We start from the raw sequence: 12511 nt of genomic DNA on the forward strand, positions 1-12511 counted from the left end.
ATTTAACGGAAGCAATCATAAGGATGTTTATATTGAAGTTGGAGTTTTTTTTACTTGTTTACAGCGAGTTGCTAAGGTCTATGAAGATGAACTTGAGCTTGAAACCTACATCTCCTCCAATCTCTACAGTACTTATAATGAAGCCAAGTAAGCCATACTTTCTGCCTTGTGTTATGATTGCTGGCAATATGCTCTAGAAAAGGTTGTATGTGCCTGTAGCACCTAGCTCGTGTGGGCGGGGCCACAAGTCTCTGCGGTGTCAAGCTTGATGGTACTTGTGAGCTACCGAGTGGCGAAGGAGCTTAGTGCAAAACCCACATTGCCCAAAGAAAGAAGTGAAATGCAGAATATAATAGGCAAAACTTCCCAACCTAGTAAGAGCGCTTTTCAGAGTTCAAAGATGGGCCTTGAAAGCAAAACCGTGGGGGCTACTATGGGTTGGCCCAGAGCAGACAATGTCTTACTAGGTCTAGAGAGGGGCGAGCTGTTACAGTTGGTATCTAAGCAAGGCCCCATGGTTGGAGCCTCAGAGGTGTGGAACTCAGAGGACGTGAGCCTTTAAGGAAGGAAACTGTAACACCAAGCTCGAGTGAGCAGGGCCACAAGCCTCCTCAATGTCAAGCTTAGTGGCACGAGGAGAGCTACCAAGTGGTGAAGGGACTTAGTGCTTTAAATTCCACATTTCCCAAGGGATGAAGTGTAGTGCATGATATGATAAGCCAAACTTTCCAATCTAGTAAGACTGGTTTTCAAGGCTCAAAGATGGCCCTTGAGAAGCAAAACCGTGCAGGCTAGTATGGGCTGGCCCAAAGTGGACAATATCGTACTAGGTCTAGGGTGGGGCGGTGTATTACAATGGCCGAGGTTAAATGATTTCGCAAGGGGAAAAAGAACCGATCTTGTGTTTTTTAGATATCTGATGTGCTGGCTAGATCTTCTAGAAAATGGAAGTTAATCTCAAAGATGCTAATTTTGTAACAACATTATCCTTGTAACAAGATTTAAGTTAACCAACATTTGTTTGAGTTTTGGAGGCGGGGCTTTTGTGTCTTCAATTTTGTAGTTGAATTTGATTGTCATATTGCAGCACCAATGAGAAGAAACAAATTTTTTTTTAGAACACATGGATAATGTTCGCAAGTTCAGTTCCTGAAAACAGCCTCTTCACATATTATTTGGGGGTAAGGTCTGCGTAAATCCTACGTGTCTTTGACTCGGTGACTCCGCCCACTGCATGAGCCTTGTGCATGAGATTTGTTTACTTTACATGGATAATGGTCAATGGATTGTTTCTGTGTAGTGTGCACCTTAGATCTTGTAATATTGTGCGGTTTTCTTAATTGTTGTTTTTCTACATCTTGGCCATGTGCCACTGCTAGTAGATACGAGATAGGAGCCACTTTAGTTGTCAGGTAGAAATTGCATGATATTAGTTTGTGATCATGTTTGATTACTGTAAAATTTGAAATTTCACATGAGTGTGTAAGTCTGAGCTTTTTGAAATTTTGTTACCTTTGTTTGATACCCTTATCTGATATGAGAAATTAATGTTGGAACAACATGCGAAATCACTTGTTGGTGTTGAGATCTGCTCAATTTTGTGTCACACTATTGATATGATGTCATAACACTGCTACAGTGCTACTAATGGAGTTTTTCTTTCTTTCTTTTTTCATTAGGAACTGTTCTTATCCAAAAATCAAGGGAGCAGTAGTATTTCATGGACAAGGTCCTCAGTTATTTGATTATAGTATTCGCCTCAACCACACTTGGGCTTTTTCTGGATTTCCTAATGTTAAGTCAATCATGGCCGTGAATGGACCTTTTGTCAAAGACTTGGAATTGGGCTTCAATATTATACCGATGTTGCAGTACAGCTTCAGCGGATTTTTGACTGTATGATTACATGTGTTTCTTTCTTTGCTATCACTTCAGCGTTTTTGGTCCTTTAAGGTTCTTTGGTGAGCAAATAGGTTTTATTTATCTCCTATATCGCCGATGGTTTGTGGTGCCTTAACTATTATTTTTTGAGCAGCTAAAATGTTTCATGAATTATGATGTTGCTTTATCGTGTTTCTGAAAATTTCACCATTTTGCCACTGGGTATTGTTAATTTCAGTTTTCTGAACAGATTAAGGTCTGCAAATGTGACTATTCTTGTTGTGCTTCCTTTTAAAATGATTACCTTTAGCTAAGATGTATATCTGACAATGAGAAACAATGAAGCAAAAAAATTCTGCTAGAGTTTTTTTATGGTCAAATTGTCTGCTATTACACTGCAAGCAAGATGGGTAGGCACAGTGATATCATTAAGACTACTGCTTTAGATCCTCCTGAATAATTGTCGCTATTTTAGCTGTAGAATCAATTTACTTCACTTCATGGTCATGGAGCATCGTTTTTGTCAATGCACTTTGTTGAAAGACAAAGGAATTCCAGGACTATCCTTTTCTTTTTCTAATTTTTTTTGGATGAAAGATAAATTTATTTGGCCCCTTTGTCTTCTGCAGCTTCAGCAGGTGGTGGATTCGTTCATAATATATGTTGCTCAGCAAACTGAAAGCAACATTGCTATTGAATACATAAAAAGCCCCTCATCAGATTCATTCAGCAGGCAATCTTCCCTCAAGCTTCCATGGACACAATATAGCCCTGCAAATATCAGAATAGCTCCTTTCCCTACTCGTGAATACACTGATGATGAGTTTCAGTCCATCATTAAAAGTGTCATGGGAGTATTGTATGTATCTCTTGCTTTTAATTTCTTTATTCTCCCTTTTTTATATTATGAACAAAGTTGATTCCTTTTGATATTTCTCTTTGAAAACTTATTTGGTTTACCTGTGAACGATGAGCAGGTATCTCTTAGGATTTCTCTACCCGATATCCCGCCTAATCAGCTATTCAGTGTTTGAGAAGGTTTGTGATCAGTGTGATGATAAGAAATACAATTCTGACAGTTTAAATGTTTGCTGTATTATTTCTGGCTGTGACACTCTTTCTTTGTCAACTTTAAAAGAGAGGAAGCGAATGATTTAGCCTTTCATTTTGTCACCTAAACATTCTTTGAATTTTAAACATTTCAGGAGCAGAAGATAAGAGAAGGTCTTTGCATGATGGGCTTGAAAGAGGGGATATTTCATCTTTCTTGGTTTATTACCTATGCTTTGCAGGTAGTTTTTCTCTTTCTCCCTTTGTTGAAGCAATATTATCGCATGCTGTGTTCTTTTTTGTTAAGACCAGGAGAGTCCATCTGAATTCTGAACTGTTGTCTCTTCTGAAAGAATCTAGGTAACACAAGAGGGGGGGGTGAATTGTTTTACCCTTAAAAATATGTCAAATTTGAGTTTAAACCTACTGATTTCAGATTACTTTAAATCTTATAGAAACTTGATATTAGTGAATATAAGCTTGAGGTCTAGGTTAGTTTGAGTAGGAATCAAGTACTAGAACTAAATACAACAAGCACACACACAAATAAACAAGTAAAGAGTAGGGTAAGAGAGTGCAAACAGATTTATAGTGGTTCGGCTACGTATAGTCCTACATCCACTCCTCAAGGCTCCTCCTTGAGAGTTTGAATCCACTATGATTTGCTTGTTGAAGAGCCAAGCCTCTCTCTTTACACCAGCTGTTGTTTAAAGTGCCAACTTCACTTTACAATGGCTGTTTTGGCTTACCAAGTGCCAGCCTCACTTTCTTGTGATTTTGTAAGCTAACCACCAGCACTTAGACTCTTAATTGTGTGTGTTAGAATGTATAAGGGTAGTTTAGTCATTGTACATGCACTAGGCTGTATTTAGGTTTGTATGCAAGATTGTACGAAGAAGAGTGTGAAATATACAAGTTCTTCAAAGCCAACAACTCTCTCGTAACATGGTATCGGAGCCAGTCCAACGCGATGGGCTTTCACGTGGTGGGCTTCTCGGAGTTGGACCAACCCACACGTGAGGGGGGATGTTGAGTATCCCACATCGGTTGGAAAGAGGGCTGGTGTGTGGTTTAAATGAGGGTTTCCTCCTACCTCCTAATAGGCCTTTTAAGGGGTTGGACAAGGGGCCCAATATGTTAACATGGTATCGGAGCCAGTCCAACGCGATGGGCTTTCACGTGGTGGGCTTCTCGGAGTTGGGCGATCAGGAAAGAAATGAACAGAACAATGTAAAGCATGAGTAATTCTACTCACAGATAATAAGTTAAAAGGAAAGTGAGGCAAGCATAAGACGGAAGAGAGAGATAAAGTGGATGTAGGTAAGGCTGTACCACTCCCAAGTACAGGAACATTAGAGCCATCGGCTAGAGTGACATTTGGTAGAGTGGGAGATGACTGAAATGAAGAAAGGATACCTGGATTGCTAGTCATATGATCGGTGGCTCCAGAGTCAATGACCCAATTACCGGAGGATGAGGAAAGGCAGGCAGTTGCATTACCTGACTGAACCAGATTGACAGTCGATTGGGTAGCCTGAAATTGAGCAAACCGAGCATACTCATCAGCCGAGATCATAATATACCCTCCTGGGTAGCAACATTGGCGAACTGCGGAGGTGCAGATGGTTTACCATGCAATTTCCAACAATATTTCTTCAAATGACCCTGCTCCCCACAGTGATAACATATCCTAGGACCTCCACGCCCTCCATTATCATGGCCACCCCCACGCACTCCTCGACCACTACTACGACCACCTCTATTACCACCTCTATTACCACCAGCTGGTGGTGTCCAACCCAATAAAGCAGAAGTATCGCCAGAGAACGTAGATACTCCAGAGGATTCTTTACCATCCTTACAAACTTTGCGCAACCGAGAAAACACCTCAGCAAGTGAAGGAAGAGTAGACCCTGTAAGAATTTGAGATCGAGCCACTTCATACTCGGATTCTAATCCTGCAAGAAAACACTGAACCATGATCTCCTCTTCCTGTTCCTGCATTTTCTTCACATCAGCTAATATAGGATACAAGGTCTTCTTCTCCTCAAACATCCGCTTAAAATCAGTATAATACTCAACTAAAGTGCGTCCCTTCTGATCAGCTCGATACAAACCAGATAATAGATCATGAACATGAGATAAGTTCTGCTTACTGGAATACAAGGACTCCAAATATTCCCACAACTCTCGGACAGTATCACAATGACCAACCATGTCATCAACAGTGTGCTCCATAGTATGTTGAATTATAGTGAACAATTTATCATCTTCTTTCTGCCATTGAGCCCTTGCTGCAGGCTCTATTGGTGGATGATCAGTTAAGTGCTTCTCCATATCAATACCTGACAAGTACCGTCTAATGACCCGTTTCCATTGACTATAATTAGTACCATTCAGTTTCCTATCTGTAATGCGATGCCCAGTTGTTACAATTTCAGTGAATGCCTTAGTTTCACTAGGACCAGCCATTGTAATCAGCTCAAAGAAATCAACAGAAAGCAACTTTTTTTTTTTTTTTTTTTTTTTTTTTTTTTTACTCTGACAGCAACTCTCTCATGGATCTACTCACGGGAACCAGCAGAATGTTTTCCCAGTAATGACAGAAATACTACTCCAGCAATTCATACTTCCATTTTATGAATTCTTGCATCCCAGAATACCAAAAAAAAATAGACTTACGGGAACCAAAAAAAAACTTACAGACCAAAGCCACACGCTGCCCAGGCCAGACCAATCGCACCAGCTGCCCAGACCAGACCAGTCGCACCAGCTGCCCAGACCAGAACCACACGCTGCCCAGGCCAGACCAGTCGCACCAGCTGCCCAGACCCGACCAGTCACACCAAGCACCGATCTGGAATCGACTCCCACTCTGAATATAGAGCCTAGATTCACAAAACAAAACAAGATAACGACTCGATTTCACCTTTGAAACTGGAACCAGACCTTGATTTCACTGCACCAGGTAGCAGAACTAGAGCCAGACTCTGAGAGCAGCTCATCGCTCATCGCACCAGGCAGCAGGATCAGAACTAGGACTGCTGAGATCGACATAGGCTCGCGACTACCATCAGCTCCGATACCATGTTAACATATTGGGCCCCTTGTCCAATTGTGTCTCAATCTGGATTTCGTTACTTTGTTACTTTTGTTGATGACTTTACCCGAGTGACTTGGTTATATTTAATGAAAAAGCGTTCCGAGTTATATTCTATATTTTGTGCATTTCATGCTGAAGTCAAAACTCAACATAATGCTTCTATTCGAATTTTCCGTAGTGACAATGCCAAGGAGTATTTTTCTGACTCTCTTTCTTCTTATCTTGTTCATAATGGTATTGTTCATCAGTCATCCTGTGTTGTCACCCCACAACAAAATGGGGTGGCCGAACGAAAAAATCGTCATTTGATGGAAGTTGCCAGGGCTCTGTTGTTCCATATGAAAGTTTCCAAGATTTTTTGGGCTGATGCGGTTCATACTGCCTGTTATCTAATCAATCGTATGCCCTCGTCGATTCTGGATGGAGGTATACCTTTTTCTGTTTTGTTTCCCTCTCAGCCTCTCTTCTGTCTTCCGCCGCGTATATTTGGTTGTGTGTGTTTTGTGCAGGATGTCCGACCTAAAGTTACTAAACTTGATCCGCGTTCTCTGAAATGTGTTTTCTTGGGATACTCTCGTCATCAAAAGGGGTATCGTTGTTTCTCTCCTGATATTGGTCGCTACTTAGTTTCCGCTGATGTTACATTTTTTGAATCTACTCCTTATGTTAATGATTCTTCTACGTTCTCCTTTGCTCCTGAGGATGAGTTCCTTGTCTACAGAGTATTTGGACATGATCTTCATATTGAGTCCTCCCGACCTCCCATCACTCAAACGTATTCTCGACATACCTGGCACCATTCTGCTGCATCACCGCCAGTGAATTCTCCAGTAGCATCTATGACAGACCATGACACTCAACTTTCGCCTGCATCTTCCTCACCAGATCCGAGTCCTCCTGCTCCTGATGATAGTCTTGATTTACCTATTGCTCTTCGTAAAGGTAAACGTTCTTGTACCTATCCTATATCTTCCTTTGTGTCTTATAATCATCTTTCTCTTGTCTCCCGATCTACTATTTCTTCTCTCGACTCTGTTTCTGTTCCTAAGTCTGTTTCAGAGGCTTTTTCTCATCCTGGGTGGCGCCAAGCAATGGCGGTTGAGATGTTTGCTCTTCAGAAGAATGGTACTTGGGATCTTGTTTCTCTTCCCCAAGGTAAACGTTCTATTGGTTGTAAGTGGGTTTTCACTGTTAAAGTGAATCCTGATGGTTCTGTGGCCCGTTTGAAGGCTCGATTAGTGGCGAAAGGCTATGCTCAGACTTATGGTGTTGATTATTTAGAGACATTTTCTCCAGTTGCCAAGATCACTTCTATTCGCCTATTTATCTCTCTTGCTGCTATCTATCACTGGCCCTTACATCAGTTAGATGTTACAAATGCTTTCTTGCATGGTGATTTGGTTGAAGAAGTCTACATGGAGCAACCACCTGGGTTTGTTGCTCAGGGGGAGTCTGGGAAAGTATGTTTTCTTCGGAAATCATTATATGGGTTGAAACAGTCTCCTCGTGCTTGGTTTGGTAGATTCAGTGAAGTGGTTGTTGAGTTTGGGATGTGTCGGAGTGCTCTTGACCATTCTGTTTTCTACAAACAATCTGAGTTAGGTTGTATTCTTCTGGTGGTATATGTTGATGATATTGTGATTACTGGGAGTGATAGTATAGGTATTACCGCGCTCAAGTCTTTTCTTCACACCAAATTTCAAACAAAGGATCTTGGATCTCTCAGGTATTTCTTGGGCATTGAGGTGTCACGGAGTAAGCGAGGTATCTTTCTTTCACAGAGGAAATATGTACTTGATATACTTAATGAGACAGGTTTGACTGATGTTAAACCGTGTGAGGCACCTATGGTGTCTAATGTGAAACTCTCGGCTGAAGATGGTGTTCCACTTGGTGACCCAGAACAATATCGGCGTTTAGTTGGGAAACTTAATTATCTTACAGTGACACGTCCAGATATTGCCTTCCCGGTAAGTGTGGTTAGTCAGTTTATGTCGTCTCCTCGGACATCTCACTGGGATGCAGTTATTCACATCTTGAAGTATCTTAAGGGTGCTCCAGGCCGCGGTATTGTTTATAAAGATCATGGTCACAATAGAGTGGAAGGAGCAGGTCGTGGCGTTCTTTGTAAAGGTCGTAATAACCTTGGGGTGGAAGGATTCTCTGATGCTGATTGGGCGGGATGTCCTATAGACAGAAGGTCTACTACAGGTTATTGTGTCTTTGTTGGAGGGAATTTGATATCATGGAAAAGTAAGAAACAAAGTGTGGTTGCAAAGTCAAGTGCTGAATCTGAATATAGAGCCATGGCTCAGTCTATTTGTGAACTTATGTGGGTTCGTCACTTACTTGAGGAAATTGGTATGAAGGACTCAACTCCTATGCAATTGTGGTGTGATAATCAAGCAGCTATTCATATTGCTTCTAACTCAGTATTTCATGAGCGTACAAAACATATTGAGGTTGATTGTCATTTCATTCGAGAGAAACTCCAACAAGGCATGGTTCGACTTAACCATGTTAGAACGGAAGATCAAATAGCCGATGTATTTACTAAAGCTCTACCAGGGAGTCGAATAACTGATATTTGTAGCAAGTTGGGCATGATTGACATCTATGCTCCAACTTGAGGGGGAGTGTTAGAATGTATAAGGGTAGTTTAGTCATTGTACATGCACTAGGCTGTATTTAGGTTTGTATGCAAGATTGTACGAAGAAGAGTGTGAAATATACAAGTTCTTCAAAGCCAACAACTCTCTCGTAACAGTGTGTACAAAGTGACTCTATAATGATCAAGGAGTGTACAATGAAGCTCGAGTATTTTCTGAGTAAGAATGAAGGCTTGAATGCTTGTAAAACTCTCAGAGAATTGGAATCAAGTTCTGTGTTGTTCTATGGAGTATATAGAAGCATTTATATGCACTAGAATTCCTAAACATGACCGTTGCATGGAGCTAGACCTTTTTGACTTTTAAGGCTTTGTGATCTTGAAAGATTTCAGCTCCCATTTGCAGCTATATTTCACTTCTTGTCTTCTCCATTTATTTCTTCATCTCTTCAATAATTCCAACTTCTTTTACAGCCAACTTTGACTTCTTATCTCTTTCACCTACTTCATTGCTTTTCTTTTCAACAATTGCAGCCATCTTTAACTTTTTGCAGTAACTTGAACATGTGATGTTTGTAGGTGCTAGGAAAGTCTTCATAATTTAATTTTCAGCATGCTTTGCTAGCTGCCATTTCAAATCAGCTGCTAATCTTTCTTTTCTGTACTCATTCATTGAATTTCAGCAAGCTTTGACTTTATAGGATGACAACTTGTGATATGCTAACTTGTGTAAGATTAGTAATGGCCAAAACAACAAGACAAATCATAATGAAATCTGAAACCTGAAACTTAGTGACTTGTAAGCTTGATTAAAAGCTTCATGTCTTGATCTTTGTTAGCCTTGCAAATTAAAGCATTAAAGGATAGAAACAAGTTCAGAATATAATTAAGAATGCATAGCAAACATAGAACACATATTTTGATCAACATATAGAATGCACACTTCATCATCAAAACTCATATCATAACATCTTCTATATTGACTTGTAACGGAGCATGAATCCTTATCAACCTATGTAAGAATGATATTTAATTTATGAAGGTGGCGGTAGGGGCTCAGTTGGTGATCGAGGGGTTGAGATGGTTATGGTCATAGGGTGGTTTTGGAGATGGTCATTGTGGTTGTGATATTGGGCGAGCAAATTGCCGTGGTTTTTGTGACGATGACCACTATGGCAATGATTATGCGAATTATGGTATTTTTGTATTATAGTCAACCACAGAACAACGATTTGGATATGTGATGAAAATGTTAAGTCCCATGTCTGTGTTAAAGTGTGCGGTGGCGGAGTTTCTTCCCCCTGGGCTTTCCAAATCTCGCTACTGTATTTATTCTCTAAATCAAACTATGAAAGGATGACATTCTGTCTTCAGTTTCTTCTTTTATAATTTTTTGTGTCTTCAATCCGCATTCAATGTGGTCACAGTTGCTTATGTATGGTGGCGAATTGATACTGGCATGTGGTCATATCCTTTTTTATGTGTAAAATATTCGTTAATGTTTTCTCATTGACAAGACCTCTGATAAGTAGCAGCCTGTGCCTGTTACTAGATATTTCCTCCTCATTTCACTGTAGTTTGATGTCTTGTGCAGTTTGCATTATCAGCTGGTATCATCACAGCTTGTACCATGGGTAGCCTTTTTAAGTATAGTGATAAGTCCGTGGTGTTCGTGTATTTCTTTTTGTTTGGACTCAGCGCAATCATGCTGTCATTTCTGGTATCTACATTCTTCACACGAGCAAAAACTGCTGTTGCAGTTGGAACCCTTTCGTTTCTTGGGGCCTTCTTTCCTTATTACACTGTCAACGACGAAGCTGTCCCCATGTAAGTACTCTTGGTAGGATCGATTTTTATGCTTTCTGATTTTACTTGAAAGCATTGGTACTGGAAATCCTGATCTCAAGTCATTATATTCTTTTTCTTGTAGGATATTAAAGGTTGTTGCTTCTTTGCTGTCACCAACAGCATTTGCTCTAGGATCGATTAACTTTGCCGATTATGAGCGTGCTCACATTGGACTTCGTTGGAGCAACATATGGCGAGTAAGTTTTATTTGGGTTTTTCTCTGGTAATAATTAATTTGATGCCACATGCTTTCTTGGTTCTAAACTCGTAAAGGTAATCATTGGTGTAGGCTGATTCCGGTGTAAATTTTTTGGTCTGTCTTCTCATGATGTTGCTTGACACACTATTGTACTGTCTCATTGGTCTCTACCTAGATAAGGTATGTCTATTGAATTCTCATAGATCTGAAAGCATTAATGATTTTCAAATTTTATTGATGAATGAATGTGGTTTTTTTTTTCCATTTAAAGAAAACGAATAAAAAAACGAGGGAAAGGAATACGGTTAATTTCAGACACTTTACTGCTCCGTGACAATGACAATGACTGCTTTAGATTGAGGAGGGTAAATTTCTCTGTTGTTTTTTTTTGGATAAAAGTGAGGTGATTTCTTTTTTAGTTTCATTTCTGTTATGTCAAGTTTTTTGGTTTTTATTGCCATTGTTTTATAGCATGTTTTTGCCCTCTTCATCTTCTTGATCAGACATAACGTACTGCAGAGAACTAGGATGTGTATCAGTAGCATGTTAGTCATACTTGTTAATAGGTTCAGATGATATGTAGATTTTGATCTCTCCAAATTATGTTAATTTTTAGTTTGTTTGCGATTAGAAAAATTAATGATAATATTTGGGTATTGCAGCCAGCAAAAACTTAGTTCGTTTTGGATGTCTTTGAAGGAATTTTAAGATTTCCCCATTCAAAAAGAAGCCCAATGAACTGTTACGTCATGATAATGGATTGTATTATCTTATCTTCGGTAGAAAGCATGTGATATACAGTTCCTTTTGTTGCTAAAAAATGCATGTGAGATACTGATGGGGGAGGAGATCCATCCAAGAGTTACTCATTCACTATAGTTTGCTTTAACTGTAAAAAAATACATATTTGCGGCGCCTTGTGTATGTAATGAAACTTGCTGGCATCAGGTCCTTCCCAGGGAAAATGGAGTAAGCTATCATTGGAACTTCATATTCCAAAATTGCTTCTGGAGGAAAAAAAAGAAGATCAAACATCAAAGTTCTTCTTTGGAGGGTAAAGTTAATGATAATTTTTCCAAGAACAAGTCGAATTTTTATGGAGGAGATACTGTTGAACCTATCGTGGAAGCAATTAGTTTGGACATGAAGCAACAAGAGCTTGACGGCAGGTTTGTTTGTAGACTTTTTATTCTATAGCTTTTGAAGCATCTTTGTTATGATTTTCCTCACAGATTTTATTTGACCTGTAGATGTATCCAGATGAGGAACCTGCATAAGGTGTACTCTACCAGAAGAGGGAATAGTTGTGCTGTTAACTCTTTACAGCTGACCTTGTATGAAAACCAGATTCTTGCTCTTCTAGGTAATTATGCTTACTTTTTCCACTTTCATGAATTTTCTTCATAATTATTTGTAATCCAGTCTTTTAACTCTAAACTTGTACAAAACTATAGATCTATTACGGATGTTTCTTTGACATTTGGGAGCTTTTCTGTCGAGCTATGACATATTCTCTTCTGGCACATAGTTTCATTTATTTTTACCAACGTAGCTCTTGGCTGGCAGTGTGATAAATTTTTATGTATACTATACTTGTCTGGCCTTTTGCTAAGGTTCTTAAATCGTACCAATCAGCTTTTGCTAGGAATAAACAGTGTTGGAATCTCATCATCTTTCACTTCTGCCTTCTCGTAAAGATGAGAAAGCTGATCCTAGTCTGCACGACCATTTCTGATATTCCTGGTGGATATTTCTTGGATTTGTTTGTCTTGTGTGACACTGATGATGTGGTGGAGCTGTGATCTCAACGGAAAGTGAGGTT

The 12511-nt window shown here is 39.7% G+C and overlaps 1 protein-coding gene across 4 annotated transcripts in view; it reads left to right on the forward strand.

Moving 5' to 3' along the window:
* LOC119985128 (ABC transporter A family member 1) overlaps positions 1-12511 on the forward strand; it is a 42979-nt gene that overhangs the window by 1748 nt on the left and 28720 nt on the right. For 3 of the 4 annotated variants that reach the window (XM_038829319.1, XM_038829309.1, XM_038829327.1), the window contains exons 4-13: positions 65-147; positions 1680-1896; positions 2511-2740; positions 2859-2919; positions 3087-3173; positions 10237-10469; positions 10573-10687; positions 10780-10869; positions 11638-11858; positions 11940-12052. In XM_038829319.1, the coding sequence (XP_038685247.1) occupies positions 65-147; positions 1680-1896; positions 2511-2740; positions 2859-2919; positions 3087-3173; positions 10237-10469; positions 10573-10687; positions 10780-10869; positions 11638-11858; positions 11940-12052 (1450 nt within the window). The remainder of the gene's footprint in view (positions 1-64; positions 148-1679; positions 1897-2510; positions 2741-2858; positions 2920-3086; positions 3174-10236; positions 10470-10572; positions 10688-10779; positions 10870-11637; positions 11859-11939; positions 12053-12511) is intronic. The other variant, XM_038829334.1, reaches the window with a different exon arrangement.

The sequence above is a fragment of the Tripterygium wilfordii genome, chromosome 3 (assembly GCF_013401445.1).
Source record: "Tripterygium wilfordii isolate XIE 37 chromosome 3, ASM1340144v1, whole genome shotgun sequence".
Lineage (NCBI taxonomy): Eukaryota > Viridiplantae > Streptophyta > Magnoliopsida > Celastrales > Celastraceae > Tripterygium > Tripterygium wilfordii.